Source organism: Scophthalmus maximus, chromosome 7 (assembly GCF_022379125.1).
Source record: "Scophthalmus maximus strain ysfricsl-2021 chromosome 7, ASM2237912v1, whole genome shotgun sequence".
Taxonomy (NCBI): domain Eukaryota; kingdom Metazoa; phylum Chordata; class Actinopteri; order Pleuronectiformes; family Scophthalmidae; genus Scophthalmus; species Scophthalmus maximus.
The window spans coordinates 10,433,476-10,456,648 of NC_061521.1; the positions used below are offsets into that span (position 1 = coordinate 10,433,476).

General features: G+C 44.7%; 1 protein-coding gene and 1 long non-coding RNA gene across 3 annotated transcripts in view; one reads left to right on the forward strand and one right to left on the reverse strand.

Moving 5' to 3' along the window:
- Positions 1-21,776, forward strand: part of LOC118315454 (A disintegrin and metalloproteinase with thrombospondin motifs 20-like) — a 78,626-nt gene extending 56,850 nt beyond the window's left edge. For both annotated transcript variants that reach the window (XM_035642737.2, XM_035642739.2), the window contains 11 exons: positions 8,691-8,858; positions 12,251-12,424; positions 13,415-13,585; positions 14,318-14,527; positions 14,695-14,824; positions 15,603-15,697; positions 15,799-15,893; positions 16,076-16,209; positions 17,933-18,024; positions 18,283-18,387; positions 18,613-21,776. In XM_035642737.2, coding sequence (XP_035498630.1) covers positions 8,691-8,858; positions 12,251-12,424; positions 13,415-13,585; positions 14,318-14,527; positions 14,695-14,824; positions 15,603-15,697; positions 15,799-15,893; positions 16,076-16,209; positions 17,933-18,024; positions 18,283-18,387; positions 18,613-18,702 — 1,464 coding nt within the window. In that variant the 3' untranslated portion in view covers positions 18,703-21,776. The remainder of the gene's footprint in view (positions 1-8,690; positions 8,859-12,250; positions 12,425-13,414; positions 13,586-14,317; positions 14,528-14,694; positions 14,825-15,602; positions 15,698-15,798; positions 15,894-16,075; positions 16,210-17,932; positions 18,025-18,282; positions 18,388-18,612) is intronic.
- LOC118315455 lies at positions 1,790-7,080 on the reverse strand. The gene is made up of 3 exons (XR_004794856.2): positions 6,751-7,080; positions 5,867-5,920; positions 1,790-4,885 (listed from the first exon to the last, which is right to left on the reverse strand). It is a non-coding gene; the product is annotated as an uncharacterized LOC118315455 (long non-coding RNA).
- Positions 21,777-23,173: the final 1,397 nt, after the last annotated feature.

The following is a 23,173-nucleotide window of genomic DNA, read 5'->3' on the forward strand; positions in this document are numbered from 1 at the left end:
AAGATCAACTGTAGGAACTGCTGTGTGCCAAGGCGGAGCACAGTTTGTGTTCAAGGTGATGAGCACATGAACGCTGATGTCTCAGTAGTGATGGGCAGACAGAAAACACAGACACAGTTCACATAGTGCCTGAAATATATAGTTTATTGCTTTGACAGGGAAGCAGTACTTGTGGACGTACAGCAGCCATCTTAGCTGTCCAGTACATTGCTGTGCTCTGGTAAACCATGTGCATGCAACACATGTACAGTATACTTATGCAGTATATAGTGTGTAGGCGACTAACTGTAAACAACTCATCGAACACTTGACTCGTGGGTCATTATGTGGTATTTTGGTATTTGACCCTCAATTGACTTCACTGCGTTTGGCCGTCGTTTCAGCCTCTGGGGGCGAACGTAAACCTGTTTCTGTTCTATCCGCAGTACTTAACATACTTTGGTATAATGTAGTGTAAAAACACTGCAGGTCTTTTCCTTTCATGTGTTTCGACGTTTTATTTTCCAATCTCCCTGGAGAAAACATACACAGGCCAAATCAAACTTTGGCACTGGGTGGCACATCTGTTCACCATTGTATTAATGGAGCCCTCTGTGATGCATTTGGCAGAAGACCGAAGGCTGAGAGTATTACTTTTACTACAACAATAATTGGTATTAATTCATGCTGGCAAGGGCTGTTTAGTTGAGCAGATCCAAAAGCAAGCCGTGCCGGTATTTACAGAAAAACCACAGCTTGAATATAAATATCAATTATTAATGCATAATATGCTTTCTTTAAAAGAGGTTATTCTTCAATGGAAAACACAGTGAAATTACAGAAGTGTCAAAAGCAATATTAGGTGGTTTATTCAAACATTGTGGTCATTTGAGTTAATAATTCACATTGAATTCAAGCAGTCAAAAACAGGTCATATTACTCAGTTTATAGAAAGAATAAATAGAAAACCTCTCATTTACCAAATACAGTGAAGCAACCATTTAATATAGTTCTATTGAAAGTGTGAAACTGAAATCAGAGGCTAACATCAATTATAAAATAACCTCCATGCAGTTCTTTCATATATTATAGAAAGCCATTACACCATTGTTGAAATTTCCATCACGTCAGAAAATTGTAGATGAAATATTGTCCTGGTGAAAAAGCAAATGTTTGTAAGAGCTCCTTTCAAAGCCATTTGGGGAGAACATAGTCTGGGTTGTGGTGTTTCTGTGTTACACAAAATATTGTCAAAATATTTCTCATGGCTTCAGAGGGGGGTGTCTTACCTTATGTAATGGCCACTTCCGTTGGTAGTATCACACCAATAATTTTCCTTTTTTCACCAATATCAATCATATCAGTTTCCAGAAGTAGCCCATATTGGAAAACCCGTCTTTAAATATGAAATATTTAAAATAATATATGTCACACATACAATACCCCAGATACACTGAGGGCATTTTAGTCAAGCCAATTATGAATCGGCTTTATTAATGATGGTATACCACCATCTTTACAATATTCACAATTGTACACAGTTTTCTGATAAACGTAATGGAAGAGAGTCATGTTTTATTTTGTCGTTCACTCTCATTTGGACAGTTTCACAACTTTAACAATTCAATTTTTCGCTTCACTTTGATAACAATATCGCAGGAGGTCTCAAATGAGCTCCCCCTTTTTTCCTGGATCCCTCGATCGTTTTTTTAATTTTACTGTGACAGCTTGATTGCCCAGCTATATTCATTCTTAATTTACGAGTCAGCGAAACACATTTGTCACGTATAAAAAAAAAGAAAAGACACAAAACAATTATCACATTTATTGCACAGAATTAGAACAGCAGACACAGTTGAACATAAACTCTCCAGAATGTAAATATCATTAAGTAATGGTCATTACCTTAAAAAGCCATGTCGATGTCAAACGTGCACAAGGAACAACAATACGTCTCTGTTTGATAAATTGGCGACCGAGGCACCACTTGAGTAATTTATGTCTGTTTGTTGCTAACAAAAACATACCGTTTCCTGTCAAGAGCGGGTTTCCCATGGAGGGGGATCACAGTTGTGAGCGTCTGTGAACTAATTATGCTGCTTCGGATGAAATCCACATGCGCAACATTGACATAGTTGACTTTGGCCCGGGGGTAGAACGTTCTCCGAACCTGTCACCCTGGGGGTCAGTTGGTCATGACATCATTGAGCTTGTGTTTCCTCATCCTGCCCACATGCCAGTCGAGTGTGAGCGACTGAGGCGGTGGCTTGAAGGGGCCAGCCCGCCCACGTCCCCGCTCCGCCTTGACGTGGATCTTGTCATGGCTTATACTTAAATCTGAGTCGGGCGATAATGTTTTATTTTTAAAGTCGAGCACTCTGGCCTACAGATTTTTGGTCAAACCATCGGCTTTCACATCGGGATAGAAGTCTGTTGTAGGTCAAGCAGATTGATAACATGAAGAGTTAACACATTGCACATTGTAAAATAGATTTTCTTTGCCAGCACTTGCATGACGTGAATGCTGTCCCTGTAGGAGCAAAGCCCAATCTAAAGAAACAAGAGTTGGCGCTGAAGCGCAGTGCGTTTGCTCTGGGCGATGGAAGACATTAAGGGTGGAGCCCTTCTACCGAGGGTAGATGTTAATTTGTGGGTGATCCGAGCTGGGAGAGATGCAGTCAGACGAAATGAGAGGAGACACGGCGTGAAAGTCTGGAAGCATTTAGGGAGGTCTACCCCAAGCCCATCCAATGATGGGGAACATGGCCTCACTTTGACACAGGTTGAGAGGGTCTGCTTCTCCTCAACTCATCGGTCGGACATTAAGAATTGCTTTTAAGCCTCGAGGAGACACTTCTAAGACTCCAGTGAAACATATATTTGTCTTACATGAGGTCGCCCTCTCATACCTTACGGGGTCATGGTCCTATCAAGCTGATGGAGTGAAATGGGAAATGTTGGACTCGACATCTCTTCCAAACAGTCGTCTCTGTGTCACGAGAGAGGCAGTGATAGATGTGGGTGTCTTGGCCCATGTTAAGTAACAGGTAGATAATGATTCCTCGTCCAAAAGTTTTTACCATGGAAAACTGTACATTACTGAAGTTTTTAGCTTTAGACTGTAGATGGTTAGAGAACCGGCTGTACTCGCTTTGTACTGTTTGACTCTCTGGACTTCTCACTTGAGGTACTGCAGCTACCTGTCAGGTCTGGTTCTCCTTGTTCACCGTCTGCGCGAGCAGGGCCACTGGTCCACAGATGTGAGGTGATTCCAGTGCCTGATGCACTATTCATCTGAACTATGTCTGTGGCCCCTTCTCCACTTGTTACGGAAGAAAAAAACATCAACATTCAACGTACTTGGGCACTGTATATTATAATAACTGCAACTTCTCAAATGAAAAATGTCTCCTCCAGAGTTCAAGGTGACGTCTTGCTTTATGTCTGACAGAACGGTTAAAACTCAATGATGTTAATTTTACTTTAACGTTAGACAAGATTAAGTAGCAAATCCTCACTAAGACTGAAAAAATGACTTAAACCATTAATCAATTGTCCAAAAAGTTTCAGATAAGTTTAGTTGTGATCAACCCATTGATTGATCGGGTAATTGTGGCTGCTTTAGACCATTTTTTAAATGAATATCTTCTACAATGTTCTTATTAATACTATACCTCTATGATACTGTGATCAAAGGTACATGTAATGTCCTTCTTGTGGATATGTGGTAAAAAGACACGCACATAGCAGGTGTGGATACTTTCCTCCATTTCCTTTTTTTTTTACACAAAAAAAACACTGTAAAACTAACGTAGGTTATTCTCCTTCTCTTGCATCACTTGTTTTTGTTAAACGTAAATGCGAGGTTGGGACCTTCCACTGCTCTGAGCTTTTGCATACTTCCCTGTTTGCAAGCTGTGGCAAACTGGCTGCTATGACAGATTAGAAAAGCAGCTGTGTAACATTCAGCAGGAAGAGGGAGTTGGACTTGGATGTGTTGTGTCAAAGGTCACCACTTTATAACTTCACGGCTGGTCTGCTGTTTGTATTTTTCAAGTTCTGTCATCAGGAATTTCATTATTCCTCATTTCTTTGCCCATCTGCAGCGTAGTATTCATATGAGCACGGCCGGATGTTTCAGTAATAACATGGTAATGGAAAAAGCTCTGAGTGGAATGTTTAGACAAACGGAAAAACTCCTGTTTTGTCATCTCGTTTTGACTTATGGTTGCTTGGTGTATCCTTTCTGAGTGGTGTTGACTTAAAAAGGAAACTGTTGTAGAAGAAACTGTATATGACTTGTCAACCAGGTGTTTATTTAACTCTTTGGAAATGGCAAAGTCATACTTTGGCATGGAGTGCTGTTTAGTCTTAGCCAATCACAAGCACACTGGCAGATACAGGAAGGAAAAATATTTCCACATCATTTAATCAGCTACATCTTGGGATTAATTATATGGCTGTGTCAACTTGTCCCATCTGAAATTCATCATTAGCTGTTATATATGCCAAAAAATATGCCTGTTTTGCATTTGGAAACGCCGCATTTGCATATCCTCGTCCTTTTATATATTCACCCTATGATTTCTATTGTTCAAAATGTCTGGTGAGGGTTGGTTGTGAGATGAGAGGCAGACATTAATGCAGGTTTTTCACACCGCAGCCCCATGTGCGTGGCTTTACAAACGCCTGATGGATAAAAAGATCTATGACTTTTGACATTCCTCTGCCCCATGACGCCGCTCTTACCAGCTGTTCCCATGCTGACAACATGTGTTGTTTTGACTTCTTGGAAAAAACAAGGCCCCGAACGGACGAGCAGCCTGAACGTTCCACGCCTGTGTGTCCTCCTCCTCTGATCTGCAGTCTCATGTACCCGCCAGAGAACACAGTGACACTAAGGAAGCTGTAACAAGAGACATGACGTTATCTGGAATCACCTCCCGTTTACCACTTGATTATTATTGTAATTATGATTTGCTGTATACATTAGTAATGGTCGACCATATAGAGCAGAGAGCGTTGTGTGGGACGACACTGTAGCTCACAACCTTGACAAACACGTAGCCTGGGGTATAATTCTACACTCCCTTCACACAGTCTACTGCACGTGCATGTTTGTTCTTGCTCCAGGTCAGCACTGAGCTCTTCTGAAGAGTCTATGGAACTGCAGTTGCCATATGCTTGGTATTACCATCCACCTTGCATTCGCGAATGTGCTGCAATGTGATTGGAATTCGACCTTGGCTCTCGCTTTTTCAAGATATGGTCTTTTTTAGAACCACAAAATAATGGAAACGTGTAACAAAAAAATCTCTTATTTGTGCTCCATATTGGCTTTTAGCAGTTTCTCCCCTTCATTCTTAATCATCTATTGTGAGATGATCAAGAAAAAGTCATTTAGTTATTAGACTTGAGCTCTAATTCATAACTCGGCTGTAGTCCTGTAATTGGATATATTTTATATGAATAGTCATTATAGTACATCCTTATAGTGGCTAAAAGAACAAAGTGAAATCAGTGAGTGAGTTTATCTTTGTCACTGATCTTGATAAGATCTTGCATTTGTCAAAACTTGTGCAGGAGGCCCCTTTTTGATTTTTATATTATTTTGATCCACGACCTAAACTATTCATTTCCAAACACTGAATTCTGCTTTTATCGTCCACCTGCGTTGCTGCGGGCCGTAGTGATCAGTGTATTTGATCGCTGAGCACATTTACACAAGTGGATAGTTGGTTTTGTGGAGCTCTCCTCCTCCCGGTGAAGTGCTAATACGGCAGCATTAACCGTTTGATCGCCATGTTGGCTGAGTGACAGATATTTAAACTCTGGTTCGAGTTTCTTTTTGGATGCCTAACAGTTTCCACGTGTCCTATTGGCTTACCTGTTCACAGTGAGGCAGTGGGTGGGGTCAGCTCGAGGTTGCCGCCTGCCAGTCCTAGACAAAGACAAAGGTGCTCAGGGAGAGTATCCAATATCAGTCTGACAGAAGAAATATGTCTGTGAGAAATCAGATTTTGTTAATCCTTTCAAAGTCAGACGTCTCAATTCAGGCTGTTTTGTGGTTTTATACTTTGCTGAAAAGCCATGAATATGTGTCTTGGTTTAGCCCACAATTGTGTGATTTGTTCCAGAGCTGTGAAACTCAAATCAAATCAAGATTGCAGACTTGCCGTCACGGAGTACAAAAACGAAGAGCTTCCCGTTCGTCACATATTTCTTTTTTATATCAATATTTCTCTGCACGAGTTTGGATTTTTCTGCAAAGCTGTATTGATTGGCCGGTTTTCAACTTTGTGCTAAATGCAAAGCGATTGAGTCAATGCGTGTTTTAGAAAGTCCAATGTGAAGATGAACTTCGGCGGATTGTACGAGATTCAAGTGGCCTAATCATGTGAAATGAGTGGGACGACGTGGGAGGTTCAGATCTGTCTCAAGAGTGTTTCAGTCACCACGTGAGCCTGAGCTTCGTGTGCTGGTTTTCTCAGGGCTCTTTTTTTTTGTCTTCCTCCTTTATGATAAAGTGACCCGGAGCATTTTAACTAACATTCAGAGCATTCTTACATCTCAGAATAACACCTGTTCAAATCCTCCATAAGTAAAAAGAGAATTAAAGTGCGTAAAGTCGTATCATAAATGCACCAATTCCCAAAGATAAAGCTGCATTTTACAAATGTAGGCGCCGCTTTCTCCCCCCTAAGTAACAGAGATCACAGCTCGTCACCGTGGGCAGCAGCGGAGGGTTGGTGATAAGTGGAGGAGTCCTACCTGAGTGGGTGCTGCTGAGCGAGGCGGCCCAGCTGTGGACCGGCGGAGCAGAGGTCCCCGAGTCCTTGCCCTCCCCGTGCTCTCAGAGGTGAAGCTGTCCTCCGGTCCCACGCGTTGTGCCAGCTCTCCGTGCTCCGTCGTGGAAGCCCTGATTAACTAATGGCTGACAGATGAGGCAGGGTGGAGGGAGGAGCACCTCGGCCACATAGCGTCTCTTCCCCTTCACCGTTAAAATCGCAGATACAGTTCAGCCGGGGGAGCGCAGCCCGTATGGCTGCGATTTCCTTTCTTCCTCTCCTTTTTTTTTTCTTCCTCGTTCTCTTTTTTTCTTCCCCTCCTGCTTTTACAGAACTAAGGAGGGGCTAACCCCCCCCCCCCCCCACCCCCCCACCACCACCACCACCACCCCCTCCGACATGTTTGCCTGTCTCTGCTTTTGTCTGAGGTGGAGGGAGTGCTGTTATCATCTTTGAGTGAGTGTGCAAGCGGGTATGTGCATCTGCCACGCTCAGGACCAGTCACTCAGGTCTGGCCCTCGACTTTGATGTTCTCTGTCAGCTGAGCCAGCCCTGTGTTTAAAATGCCTCTGTAATTACAATGTGTATGGTGCATGTGTGTGCAGTGTCAACCACTGCCCGCACCACAGACAAGGGCAGGAGGTGGCTGGGTTTGAAAGGGTTCAAATGGGTACTCAACTCTTGATCAGTTGAAACAAGTAGGAGGGGGCGGGGGGGGGGGGGGATTTCATCTTCTAGAAAGTGGAGAAATAAAAGACAAAGTCCTCAAGACATGCTTGTGAATCTACATTCATCTTTCCACGGTCCATCATCTGTTGTATGATCAGTACCATGAGCACACGGGGCGAAAAAAAAATTGTGTTTGGTGTTATGCAACATTCTGAGATCATAATTAGAGCACAATGCAATATTATGTTTATTATCTGGACTGGAAAATACGCTAAGACAAAATGTAACTCTTCTCATCTTGTGTATTTGATTCCGGCACCCCATTTTTGGAGCGGCTTTGTATAGGGGCGCTCACTCGTCAAGCAGAAATAGCGGACACTCTAATTGCTGTCTGGCCTCATGGGGACCGAGGACTCTACAATATATTTTCATCTGCCATTTCAAGCAAAGACCTTTTTCAGGTCTTTCATCAGGGTGGCTGGTTTTTATTCATTATGGGTTGTTTTTTTTTCTCCTTCTCCTTCGTTGTCGTCTGTAGCTTTCCTGAAGAATTTCTAGGATCCTTATTGGTACCAGATGATTGTCTCGCCGGGCGCATTGCATCCATGTTTTTTCGCTCTGCATCTTCTCTCCCTCTGTCCGCGGCCCTCTGCCTGTTCACAGCAGCACTAAACGTAATTCCTCTGTTTACAGGTTAAATAGTTGGCTGCATTCCATCAGCCGTGCGAGTGTTTGACAAAAGGTTTCGGTGGAATCCGTCGGGGCTGTTGAGCCGAAATGTGTTTGCAGTGTGTTCAGTTGGCCATGAAATGCTGCGGGGAAGCTGCCGGGCACTTGTGTTGAGTTGTGTGTGAGTCCTGTATGTATGTAGAGCGGAGAGAAATACTTTTGTTGTGTGCAAATGTTTGTGTCCACGGCTGTGTGTCAGTGTTGTGGTTCAAAATACATTGTGTCCCCCCATACTGTTACAATGAAGTGTCTCTCTGGGAACACTCGATCTCAAATCTGCTTCATAATAAGTAATAAGTTCACTCAAAGTGATTAAGGAATTCTACACCCAATAAATCACAACGACTGTTAAATAATCATTATATTAGATGATTAAATATTCGCTCAAAAATAAATGCAGCAAAATATAACAGTGTATGATTTCAAAGTGTTTCGTGTCCATGGGCATGAGCACTATCAGCGGAGATGCAGAGCTATGAACTTCAACAGGACTTTGATGATATGCCCCTTCTCTCCCCTCCCCAGTGTTCTGTGACCTGTGGCCGGGGCACCAAGGAGCGGGAGATTGCCTGTGTCCTTCGGAACCAAACCAAAGTCGAGGAGGAGCACTGCAGTCCTCTGCCTCGGCCGCGCGCCCAGAAGGCCTGTCGGGCGCGGGGATGCCCCAGCTGGAAAGCCAACAAGTGGAGGGAGGTATGTTTGCTCTTCTCACAGAATAGCCGTGATAACAGTAACGGCTGTGAGCAGCTGAGACACAAGCACAAACACGGCGGGCGGCTTCCCAGGGGCTTCAGATGTAGGACGTGTACACACAGAGCACCTGTCCAATCGCCACGCAGTTTGTTCTTGTTCAAACATAATGTGTCCTTTCCCCTAAGTGGGCACTAAACACCACAGGCTGGACGCGCACATCTGTTTATCCTGTGCACTGGACATTCACATGTCATGTGAAAATATTCAAACAAAATGTTCTAAAGGCGAAACCGTTTTTAAGTTTTTTTTGTCGGACCACACACGGAACCAGAAACAATTTCAGCACCAAGGGTTCCATGAGACACAAAATCACATTTAATTTCACGCAATCTTTTTAAGGATGGGTTCGTAGCTCCGATACACGACAAGCTGTCGTAATGAAACCCAGTAAACGCCAATGTCCAGAGGTGCTGCCGATGCAGCCATCCGGCCTCCCTAACAGATTAAAGTCATCGCGTGCAGCACGACAAACATCCTGAAGCACTGCAGGATTTTCTGTACCACTGTGCACTCGTGCAACCAGACACTGGAAAAGTAAAAGCCATGCGCAGAGGAGTCGACCGGGGGGGGGGGGGGGGGGGGGTTGGAGGTCACAGTCATCATGGAGCCGACCACACAGCCGTGGTATCTGCTACCAGGAGGCGCTGCATGCAGCCGCCACACAGTTTGGACTCAAAGTCATTGCTGAGCTCATGGAGGGAGGGGACATTTTCAAAAACAATTTTAGCACAATGCCTGGCAGGCTGAGCACACCGTGCGTTCAGACACACACACAATGACTACAGCAAAATCACATCTGTTGCTTCTTGAGGCAAGTGTCAACTGGTTATGTTGCTTGTACCACATCTGCTCTGACACTCTTTGGATGAATCCATCGCCAAAGGATATTTGTCTGATATTGTGGAATATTGTTGCACATCCTCCCTTTGAGAAATTCAACCTCTCCCTCTTTTCAAGTTAAGTGTAAAATCCGAAAAAAGTTCCGCAAAAGACCCAAGTCTGCCTCCCCCCCCACTAGACTCCTGCCGCCCCCCACTCTTTGAGGGTGTCCTCCTCCCCGCTCACTCGCTCCATGGTCGGTGTCTGGAAGCAATCATCTTCCTCCACATACCACCAGCGACCATGAAATCCTCAACTAGAGCATAAAGACATGTTTTATATCTTAATATCCATGCATGTGACAACTTTGAAACCTCAGAACCCACCGTTTGAGTTATTCCACAGCAGTCACCTCGGACTGGGGGTGTAATGGGAGGCATGTTACTGGAGCTGAGGGGGTGTAGGCTTCCCCCTTTGAGCATTTTGCTGGTTTCCAAGGGCACGAGAATCGTTCTCCACTTTCTACTTAGGATCAGTTTAGCTCTGCGCACATATTTTCAGTCAACTATGCTGAATTCCAGTCAGAATGACAACAGAATATGTTTATAGCTATTGGTATCTGAGTTATGCAGGTAGCTTTTGAGTTTTGGTTTTATTTGCCCATACATGCATAGTTTCATTGTAATAGGGTGCTGGCAAAAATCTCTCTGGTGGCTATCTCACCACATTGGCAAAACTAAAATGATCGGCATGGCTCAATACCATTAGATAAGATGACTGAGAAAATATGTTTGTTAGTTTGGGTGAAATGACCCTTTTAAATGTGGAGCTGCTGACTCTTTGATGGCGTCTCCACTCTCTCTGATAAAAGAACTGCAGGTCTTTTTTTTAGAGGAGAGACTCCGATTTCTTTAGCTGCAGCAGTTAACAGTCAGTAGAATCACTGAAACAGCAGGCTCTATTTTCAGGCTTTGTGCGATTTTCTTTTCGGAAAGCGCAATTTTTTTTGATTTGAAGGTCAGATTTCCTGTGGTGCGTTTTTGTTCGCCGTCCAAACTCGCAGACGTGACCCCTTCACATTTAACCGCACTCTCTGCAATGATAACACGCAATTGCTGCGATGAAACGAACAACACAAACACATCTGGAAGGTTTTTCGGGAAATCCGACACCCGGTGTACGATGTGCAGATTCTCTGACTGTGTGAATTTGCTGAAGCCTGGCGCTGGTGCTTTGAGGCCCGGTGGCTGGGAAATCAGCCTGATCAGCTCAAGCCCGTGCAGAGTGCTTCCTCAGAATGCAGGTATGCTCCTCAAAGCACATGAAAGAGATGGCTGAGATAGACCTCTGCGTGACCCTGGGTTATACGACTCACAAGGAAGCGACGAACCGGCTTCGGCTTCATTAAGAAAATTGTACGGGAGCATCAAAGCAGCAACTGCGACACTGCAGACCAAAAATGTATTAATTCAGATACAGTATTGAAAGAAGAGATAACACAATTTTCCTGGCAAATTACATTGAAGGTCAGAAGCAATAAAATGCACCATTGCTGCCGTAGCCGTACGTGGTCCGGCGTCGCCGTTAGCCCTGAGCTCTCCAGAGGGGCTGCGTATGAGAGGTCACCTATGTAAGCATACAGCAGGAAAATCTCCGGAAGATTCACTGCGGGCGAGTGGGATGTCCTGGTCAATGGCCCGCTGTCTTTCACGCCAAACACTCAGCACTCAAAACAAGCTCGATTAAAGTCGCTCACTCGGGAAATTTGCCAAAGAAGTTTTCTTTCTGAGTTTGCTTCCTCTTCGAGCTGCCCCAGTGCAAAGGCAGAACCAGGCCTCTTTTCCCTGAGCCCCAGACTGTGACATCATGCCTCTGGGGATTTTTTTTGAATGAAGCCTTTACGGTTTAATGTCTTTTATCACTTTTTTGAACTTGTTTGTTGCTCGAGGTGTCCTGTCAACAGTTTTACCAATGAAAAATGTCTTTTATAATAGTATTCTATAAAAAAAATTTGTGGAATACGCAAGATTTTCTCATTGCATTACCGTGGTTGGCCACTGGGACTCATTTACCGCAAATGTTACATCCACGAATTCACATTGTTGTCGGTAATGCAGCCAAAATGCCCACTTGTTTTAAAGGGCACTGACTTTCTATTTGCCCAAGTGTCTATGCCGAAGCCAGTGTGATGTCATTTTAATCAAACTTTGGAAAAGCCTCCGTCGGCGACTTGGAAAACATTGTACACACTTTGTTTTACAAGCTGAGTAATTCTCCTTGACAAGTAAATTGGACTTCATGTGTAAAATCAGCGGAGTGTGCACCTACCAGGGCCCCCTCTGTGAGAGAAATCACTTTTAATGCCCTGGAAATTATAATTATACTGCATCACATCCTTGCAGCTGTTCCTTCAGTAGGAACACAGAAACAAACATGTCATTACCCGACTTTCCATTTAGTGCCCCTTTTTTTTTTCCCTCAAACGGATGTGTGCTCTGTGTCTGTTGTACCAGTGTTCCGTCACCTGCGGGGTCGGAGTTCAGAGCCGAGATGTTTACTGCAGGCTGAAAGGCACCGGGTGGGTCAGAGAGGATCTGTGCGATGCTCCCCAGCGTCCTGCAGTTACTCGACCGTGCCAGAGCGCCGAATGCACACATTACTCCTGGGTCGCTGGTGAATGGGAAGAAGTAAGTAGACGCTGACTCTTTCCTCCTCCTTCCTCCTCCTTCCTTTATGTGTCACTCCCCCTCGCCCTCGCTCCCTGTGTGAGACAGATGTAGAGATGTTAAACCGTCTTATTAAGGTTTTCATTGGCGGAGATCTCCGCTTTCTCTCTCCCTCTGTCCCCCTCTCTGCACCATTAAATGGACGACCTGCAGGTACGCCCGCTGTCCTGCGTCAGTCGTGAGGGCTTTAATGATAAGCATCAGTCAGTGTATCGCACAGTACCAAACCTCAAAGCACTGATGGCCATCGTCCCTTTGGTCCTGCTGAATGTCACTGATCGGTGTCACGCAAGCAGACTGTTTATTTTTGTTCCTTTTCCTCTTGGCTCATCTAACTTTAATGTCCCATGCTTTGTCCTCGAAAGGGAGTCATAAAAGAGGGGCGCCATGTAGGGACATAGCACTGTATCCTCCTCCTGCAGGAATGTTTGCAAGGTTCAGATTCTTGTCTGTGTCGCCCCCGAGAACTCACAGACTCCTTTTGATTCACAGTTTGGCCCCGAAACCTTTTCTGTTCTCATGAGGTTCAAATAAAATGTCATTAAAATCCCTACACAACAGACCCCCCCCCCTTTTTTTTTCTCTACCTGACTACATTTGAAGATTCGGGCCCATATCATTACTTTTAAACGCTCATATAAACTATCACTGGGCCTGAGGCAAACCAGCGTAACTTTTATCTTTTATGGTGACATTACCAACCAGAGCACAGTTTGGATGGGGTTCCTTGAGAGCTCATGTTACCACTGTCTCACAACACTCAATGTTGTCCACTTGAGAAAGGCTTCATACAATAAAGGGCGTCCATTCCTGGCCATCCGCAGAACTCAACAGACGAGCCGAGAGTCTGAGAGGTCAATGATGTTGCTGCAGAAAGTACAACACTGCCCCCCCTCTGCCAGCTCTTCTCCGCTCGCACTTACTTCTTCTCTCGTCGGACTTTTCTTGCAGTGTAATGTTACCTGTGGCGAGGGTATGAGGGGCAGGAAGGTGGGGTGTCTGGGCCCGGGGACGACGCCGGTCCAGGACGATTACTGCGAGCCATCGTCCCAGCCTCCGTCACGCCAACACTGCAAGGTCGCTCCCTGCCGCTACACGTGGATCACAGGGGAGTGGTCACAGGTGGGAATAACAGAAGAAACAGAGAGGGAGCTCTGTCCTCACTGCAAAAATGTCGTGAGATTTATTCAACAGTTGAAAGCCTTCATTTTAAAATGTAGCAAATCCTAACACAGGCTAAAACCCCCATTGTCCAAATGTATACTCAAACTTTGGTGATTTAGAATGTCTTGATTTTTAACCAAAATAATCTTGGATTGTAAAACAAAAAAGCTCTTGAAAAGAAGACATTTTTAAGATTCATGTTTTTTACAGGGCAGTGATGAATGTTTGGCATTGTCGCCTGATTTATCTTTTTTTATTTTTTATTCAGATATGTCCCAGTGAGAAATAAAATAGAATATAAATCCAGAGGTGAGACCTGAGGGTAATGGCTCTATATGAGTGTGTGTGTGTGTGTGTGTGTGTGTGTGTGTGTGTGTGTGTGTGTGTGTGTGTGTGTGTGTGTGTGTGTGTGCGTGCGCGTGTGCGTGTGCGTGCGCGTGTGCGTGTGCGTGTGTGTGCGCGTGCGTGTGTGTGTGTGTGTGTGTGTGTGCGTGCGCGTGCGCGTGTGCGTGTGTGTGTCTAGGCCTGAAAGCTTAGAAAAGGCAGATGGTAGATTCTCATTAATAGTACATTAGAGGCCCAGACGAAGAAATGCACTTCTGTATTTGATGTTCCTGCTCTGTGCAAACATTTGCTCATGCCGGTGTTTGTAACTGTCAGCGTGTGTGTGTGTGTCCGTGTGTGGCGCAGTGCTCTGCCAGCTGTGGTCTTGGCTACCAGCAGCGTATGGTCTCCTGCTCGGTGATTCCCTCCTCCCAGGCGGCGCAGCCGTACACCGCTGCCGCCCAGTCTTCCTCTGCCAGCACCTACTGCCCTGAGCCTCACCCTCCTGGCAGCCGGCCCTGCCTCCTCAGGGACTGCCCGCACGCGGCCTACTGGAAAGTTGGCCCGTGGAGCAAGGTGAAACAGGAAGTGCTTGTTGTAGGCAGTGAGAAAACCCTCTCCAGCTGATCGGCCTTTTTCACGAAAGACATTCGGATGACCTGTGCATTTTACAGTTCTGCTGATGAATCTCATTTGTGGATTTTGAATCTGCCTACAGCTTTTTTTGTTCATGTGTGTACCAGTGCTCGCAGACCTGTGGTGCAGGAGTGATGGAGCGCAGAGTCGAGTGTGTGACCTCCAAAGGCCAACCGTCCAAACACTGCCGTCCGTCAGAAAGACCTGAGTCTCAAGCTGCATGTCAAGAGAGAGAATGTGAGTCTTCTCTTCTCTTCTCTTTTACCATCTTGTCTAACTTGTCTGATCCCAATAGTTGTTGCTGCCAAAATGGAGTAATGGTATTAAATTTGACTGTGCTGTATACAGCAACCAACCCCGTGTCTGATTGTGTTTAGAAACTCAACTTTTTTGTGCTCAGTTTTAACACACTAAGTGGACCGGCAGCCCCTCACTTAAAACCTCCTGGAGTGATCACTTGCTGGAACAATAACGGGGCAGTCAGCACTTTCCTATAAATCGTGCTATGGACAGTCTGTCAGAACGCCTCTGGGCCGCGCGTCGGTGCCGCCGACATTGTGGAACCTGCGAGCACTGTAGAACTCGGCAGCGGGCCAGAGTTTGCAGGTTCGCTCCCCCACTTCTCAGATGTTTCAGTGCTGGCGCGCTGGACTGTTCATTCCCTACTTGGCTTCTGCCAAGTCAGGCCCTAGCAAAATTAAAATGATATGCTCGGGTGACAGCCAGTTCTGCAGTCAAGTATTAATGCTAATCAGCTAATCAGTGCAATTGGAGCTCTGCAGCGCTCGGGGGACAACAGAGAGGCCACACACATTTACCAGAGCTCTCATTTGAGAAGACGGTTACGAGAAGGTTACAATCCTTTCTGATGGTGCTGTTTGGTCTAGTGGCTTTTGCAGTCTTTCCGTCAAAATAATTATGGATATTTTTGTGCCTAGATTATCCTGACTTTCAAAAGCTGGGAAGGTCTCCTGTTTCCTCACTCTCTTTCCTCCGTTCACATTACTTCTCGCAGGTCAACTGTTCGCGTCCTGCCGGGAGGCCCAGATGAGACAGGGTGTGAGGATAGATGGGGAGTACTATCTCAAAGTCAGGTCCCGGATCCTACAGGTGTGTCCGTCCTGTCACAGTTGCTCCGACGCACGTCATGACTCAGCGCCGGCAGCTCTCCCACAGGCTCTCATATGTTCCCCAAATGTGTCTGCCCTTAGATCTACTGCGCTGAAATGCAGACTGATTTCCCCAAGGAGTATGTGACCCTGCGAAGCGGTCAGACGGACAACTTCTCTGAGGTTTATGGACACAGGTGTGTAGAACGTCGTGGTGACGGACGTGACGTTGTGTAGGATTGTGCAATGTGTGACTCAGGATCGCTGTGCTGCCTGTAACACCAGGTGTACAAAACACAGCGTTCGCAGTGAGTGTGAGTGTTCAGATTGCTGAATGTCTGAAAGAAAGCCTAATACTCATTGTCTTCAATTAAAAAAGGTTGCTGAACCCTTTCGAGTGCCCGTACAATGGCAGCCGGAGACAAGATTGCAACTGCAGGAACGACTACTCAGCGGCGGGATACACGCTCTTCCACAAAGTTCGCCTGGACCTGAGCTCCCTGCGGATAATGAGTGCGTAATTACCGTGTGACGGCCTCACACTGCCGACTGTAATGAGACCACACATCAGTGCTGTTTTAACCCTCACGCACCGAGGCCCATGGCGCTAATAAGACCCCCTTCAGAATGCTCCTCCTGTGCGAACGCAGCATGTGCTGCTCTCCCCACACTCTCTCCTCTGAAATCCACATGATGAACTTTCGGCGCTCCCCGTTCACATCACTAGGCGAGGACTTGAAAGCAGGCCTCTCAGCGCAAACACGTGAGCACGGGAATAGTGGAGCGCATGCATGCACACACCGTAGACACGTGCGTGCCTGCTCTCGAGGACATACGGCGCAGTGTGTGACGCCGCCTGGCGCTTCTTTTCTGCCGCGAGCGTACGCGAGAGGACATGACGGCAAAAGTGTCTCGCACACACACCCGTGCATGCAGACGCATCAATATCAAACTTTTTTACTCATGCTGACATGTGAGCGATCACACACACACACGCACACACACACACACACACACACACACACACACACACATCTTCAGGCCATATTCCTCTGCTCATTATAACAGTCAGCTCCACCTTCCCTGTTGTGTCCAAGTATGCCTTTGATTAGAGTATGTGGATTAGTGTACAGTGTGTGTGTGTGTGTGTGTGTGTGTGTGTGTGTGTGTGTGTGTGTGTGTGTGTAGAAGGGAAGTTGGATTAAAACCTAAAGAGTCATCCTTCCATCCTCTTCCTCTAGTCTGGTTCCTGACAGCACATGTTCCCTCCCTCTGCATGGTACTCATTTGGCTTTCAGGCGGCTTGAGGAGAGCTGGGGGGGGGGGGGGGGGGTAATGAGTTCAAGATGAAGGGGTCGTTAGGGAGGAGGCGCTGCTTCAATGTGCCTTGCGCATCTCGTGAACTTTATCATCATTTTTATGCAGACACTTTGAAGGGAGGGCAGGTAAAGGCTCTTTCCATCGCCATCATGTGTGACCATGCAGGTTGACATCTGAGCCAAAGAATTGGACAAAGCGAGGTCCAGATTGATTCACTGAAGTTATTATTAAAGAAAAAAGGTCTGATTCACATAACCATTTAACTCACAGATAGGATGAGTATAGTATGGCTGGGTTTAGATTTCTTTGTTCTACATTACATTACAGTTCATTACATTCATGTAGCAGGCGCTTTTGTCCAAAGAGACTTGCAATAAGTTCATTCAACCATGAAGAATCAATAGAGTACGTAAACATTTGTCAGTTCTGGTTAACTCTCCGTAAAATACTTGGATTCAAATGTCTTCCATGTGAAATAAATCCAATATCTTTATTGCACAAAACAATCAGTTATTCATTAAATAAACAATTAGCATAGATTTGCAACTTTTAATGTACAATTTGAAGCTTGTACTTTGAGACTTGAAATTGTTGAACACTAAACCCTGAGCAGACTTGCTGAAAGATTAAATACAGATTTAGATCTGATTTAGATTTGACAAGTGGATTTGTTATTGCCTTGAGATTCAAAATCCTACGTCAGAGTAAGACCACTTTTAGCGGTGAGGTTTTTCTTTTGGAAACATCTGGCAAAGTGACAGTGAAGTGACATCAACCCTGCAATGAAGTTTAACTGCATAAACCGTGGTTGCTGATCATCAGTGGCGATCTCAGCGGTTATTTATCTCTGAGCAGCTGCGCCCGCTCTGTGTTTACCTCGATGTGACTCTGGATCTGGATCTTCTCTGTTTACCAGTCACGGACCTCCAGTTCTCCCAGACTCTTCTTGGACGACCTGTGCCCTTCGCTACAGCAGGAGACTGTTACAGTGCAGCCAAGTGTCCACAGGTCGGTGATGTACTGAACGGTGTGGCCTCACAGCAAAGTGTCGTGCGTACGAAAATGTGTCTGACAGTTTGTTTTTTTTAGCCAAACATGTGCTGCTGTAATTCCCTGGCGCTGCTGGGAATCTGCACTTGAGGAAAATAATAATTTGCAGCTACGCTATTACTCTGTTGGACGAGATGAAAATGTAGCGGTTGTATGTGTACAAGTCCAATCTTTCTGCAGGTAAATGAGTGAAATAACTCTGGTGTATGTTTCCAGGGCCAGTTCAGCATCAACCTGATTGGCACTGGCCTCAAAGTGGCTGAGGCCTCAAAGTGGACATCTCAGGGCAACTATGTTTCCGTCAAAGTCCACAGATCTGAGGTAAGGAGTAGATTCATGAAGTGGGTGTCTTTTGTATCGCTGACCCAATGTGGAATTCATAGTTGTCAATGTACTGTAGCTCTGAACTGTCTTCTGAATTGCTGTGTTGTATTTCCATCTGATTCATTGACGAGGAATCCCCAGTGACATTTATGAAGCGCTCCTAGTAAAAAGATGCCCTTTGCCCACTCCCCCCCCCCACCCCTCACTTGTTTCTGTCCGTAGGACGGGACAAGAATCTACGGTCGCTGTGGTGGTTTCTGTGGGAAGTGCATTCCCCAGGCTCACAATGGCCTTCTCCTTGAAGCCTACTGAGGGCTGCGCAGAGACCAAACCCCTAAATCTCTCCTGAAGACAGTAGCCCCCCCCCCCCCCGGAACATGCAAAAGTAGCGATATGTCCGAGCCTGGAGTGTGGTGGAGGTGCATTTGACAGTAATCATGGTAACATCACCATTTCCTGAATGGCAGCTACAACATACGAGACGCTACACGTACTATGCAGCGCCACAGGGCCACTGACGGGCCCTTCATCCAAACTGCTACTGACTCTGCAGAGGAGCCAGCTACATTTGCAATGGTCGATCAAACACATCTGTGCTTTGGAACCTCAAGTTGGGGCTTTTTTTCTGATACTGTTATGGATTTTTTTAGCATCATACAAAGGGATACAGTGCGTCAACACATTGGCAAAGCGAACACACCAGCCGCAGAAAATAACCTCACAGACGTATCATCTCTCTTCACGAAGCAAACCCTAATCTTCTTCAAACAGCATTGTTCTGGAAAAGTGAATTGCATCATGAAGTACCTGGGACTGATCTTTTTATATGTTTCCTTTAATGGTACAGAGATATTTAAATGTACAGCTACTGTACTAATTGAGTTGCCACTTACCTCCCTTACCTGTCAAACTGACTCGAGGTCAGTTTAAGACAGTAGAAGACTCCTTCTGTATGTATGTATAATCACCGCAGTGATGACAACGTGCTACAGACAGATATTGGCGATCGTAGGTGAGGGATGGCTGTATGAAAAAAAAAAGGTACAAACGTACTTTTTTGGGGGACTACTTAATGAGCTTCGTGGAATAACAGCTTAGCCTTAAAGGAATAGTTCAACATTTTGGCCTCATTTTATTTTTCAGGTCGAGAGTTGAGTGACGAGTTCAGTGGCTCCCTCGTGTCTGTTGGCCAAATGTGAAGCGACCGTCAGCAGCCAGTTAGTTTAGCTCGACTCAAAGATTGGCGACAGTCTTTAAGTTAATTTCCCAAACTGTATAACTATTCCTTTTGGGCTCAGGAGTAATGTAGCAACTAACTACTGATAACCTTTCTAGAAGCGTCTTGTGTCAGAGGTCAAACTTTAGCAAAACATCAGGAGCCTTTAGAGCAACTACGGATCATTTGAGTTTTCACTTTTTGGTGTATTTCTAGCCTGTGTGCTGTCGTCTGTTGTCAGTCATTTCTACTGTCTTGGGAGTAACGTGTTACTGTAATACCACTATTAATTCATTTTTCAAAGACGTGAAACGGACAGCTGCAGACTTGGAAAGACAATTTTAGCCGTCAACAGACTTTACAATGTCACAAATGAATGACCCAAATAATCCGCATCAGCTCACACAGTGGCTGATAGTCCGAGCAATGCAGTTTCTTGGCCTGGAGATATGGACTTTTCACATGCAGTGAGTTGTACCATGTCCACATTAAAGAACACTATCTATTTCCCACGGCTGAAACAGTACTACTGACTCAGAGCTTGATTCGCGGGCCTGTTGTGGGTCGTAGTGATGATGGGTTCACACTGTTTGACAGTTGTATTGTCTCACACTGTGGATCAATGATAGCTATCTGTGCATCAATCGGAAAACTGAATCGGACATTTAAAAGTAATCCAAAGTTACTTTCCCAAGTGACAATTTACTCTTTTGTGCAGTAATTGGTAAAGTAACTCCGTTACTTTTGAAAGAAGTAACTAGTAACTAATGAATTACTAATTTTCAGTAACTTACCCGACACTGGTCATTTCACAGAACTACTGACACGTGGATAGAGACAAAATAAACTCCAGTGCCGTGAGGAAATTACTAAAATATATTTCAATATTTCAGAGTGTTTCACGCCTCTTTTAAACCAGGGTGTTTTTTTGTTTTTTTATTAGTGTTATTCTTTAAATTCATCTCACATACAAGTTCTCATCTGTTACGCCGTGACACAGTATCAGGTGTGATGTCTCACGTCACACCCTCCACTGGGCCTACTGTAGGTACCTGCAACCCCCTACCTCTCACAAACACCCATTGTCTACTGAGATATGTGTTGTAATATATTTATGTCAGACCATATTTATTCTGTATTGACTGTAATGTAGATGCGTTCCGTGTTGTATGTACGACGACTACTACCAACAGAGGAGCCACTGGCTTCACTAAGAAAGGTACTAGCCTGCAATTTGTAGCGTATAACCACTAACCTTAAAAAAAAATGAGGATCTTTTGAATGGTGCTTTTGAACTACTGGAATTACCTCTGATCTTGAGAAGGAAAACACTGGCTTTGGGACGAATACGTGCTGTGGCAGAGCTTCCGGTCATTCAGTCAGACAGGGTTTGGCTCAATCGCCTCATCAGCAGACGTAGCATCTGCCTATGAATGCATGACATTTTCCTCGTATTAACGGAACTGAACAAAACGAGCTGCAGGTTTGCCAGTAATATCAGATAAACCTCCTGCATGAGGAAATCAAGGCAAACTCATCATGCACGACTTTCACCACGACCACGACCACGAGCCACCTAACATCCTGCTACTCTGATGTTCAGCTTTAACCAAAGTTAGATAGATGCTGATTCTTTTTATTCTCTTCATCTCAGAAAATGCAGCTTGTTTTGATTTAAAGAATGGCTGAAAAAAAAGAAGATAAATAAGTCAATGAGCAGCTAGAAAAACCTTTGGCTATCATTCATTTTTATGATGGTCAATTGTTCTATGAGGTCTGTATCAGAAATTTAAAGAATACTTGATGCACTATGTGCCGTGTTTTTTTTTTAGAAATGTAATCCTGTTTGTTTTTTTGTAATAACCATTAAGATTTGTAACTTATGATATATGTTGTATTTTTAATATTCATACTTGAATTGTAAACAGTGTGCTAAATATTGAACGGGCATTGTACTGAATAGAGAAATAGTGTGCTTGTTTGCCATGCTTTATCCAAAGATGTTTTTAAGAATCAGAGGTACCTACAGTATGTATGTAGCCTGTATAAAAGAAATGAATGATTGATTCTGGTGCTATGGTTACTAATCGTACCAATACTGTATGCCATGCTATTACCTGTACTAACACTGTCAAAACATAAGTATTAATAAAACATGCTTCTCAGCTGACTGAGTTGGATTTTTGTTTTTTTTAGATGTATTCTATATGCACAAAAAATATATTTTATTATATTTTCCAGCATTAAAGAGCCCTTGTAAACAAGTAAGACAAGAAAAATTCACAAATTGGAACAATAGTTGGTATCTGATATGACTTTTCCATAAAAAAAAACTTCAATTGCCTTTGTCAAACCCTAAATATTTTCACCCCTATCACAATATTGGAATATGTAAAGATTGTTCATGTAAAAATGTTTAACTGTTAGACCACGTTTCAACGTCACACTTGTATAAGTTAAAGAAATGTTCTCCCTTCGACAGTTGAAGAAAACGTAAAAACAACACATTTTTGAATGGGGGGCGACTTGAAATATAACAAATATAGCACAGACAATAAAAAGGTGTAACAACAAAAAGCTGTGTGAAAACTATTCATCACGACTGCAAGGTTTCTCGTAGTCGGAGGCCAATCCGTTCACAATGAAGGGCGGCATGTCGGCGCTGGCCGGGTGCATGTACTTCTCAGATTCTTGCACCATGTGGATTCACTTAGTGGCGCAGGTTGCATTTCCCCCGACATGACTTTCTGGGGTTCACTTGTACTTAGCAGACACATAAACAGAGCAAATACCTTCAAATCCATTTCTCACTGACGTACACGCCTTCTCGCGACCTGGAAACAGCTGAGGCGATCGGCGGCCTGATGTCATCAAACAGTTACGTGGAATTAAAGCATGAGCTAAGTTCCTAGTAAGCTGCAAAAACTTGGTGGAAAGTACCATTTTCGTGGAAGTGTGTCACCGACTCTGTGATAAAAGGGCAGGTACTTCAGCGAAAGGCAAACTGTCCATACACAAGCCACTTTACCAGGGCTCATTGCACCGAGATAGCTTTGTACATTAAACGAAAACAGATACTGCGGTCCCTCAAGAGCACCTTTGATTTCTTGCCAGAAGTCTGCCTTGGTTCCCAAAATCTAATCTCAGGATTTGGAGGAGTCCTGAAGCACGACAACAGCTCCCCTCCAAAGCAGTTTTCCAGTGGAATCAAGCTGTGCCGAGGTCCTTCCAGGCTCTCCAGGCCATGGACAAGTTAGGGGGGGAAAAAGCTGCCCTGCCCTGCCCTGCTTGCTGTGAGCACAAACCAGACATCTTTAATGACTGAGCTGAAAAACACAAACACGCACAGAGAATCCTCATAAAAAAAAACTAATGATGACGGGTTTACCATGAAGCAGAGTCTGCTTTGAGGTAACAGCACAGGCGTCCCAGCGCAAATCTGCAGCTGCAACCCGCTCTGCAGAAACCGTCGAGGTTTAATACTGACACGCCCCAAAATTCTGGACCATCTGCGATATTTGATTAAAGTCGCTTCAAGGTGACATATTACAGAACGGTTATGTTTAC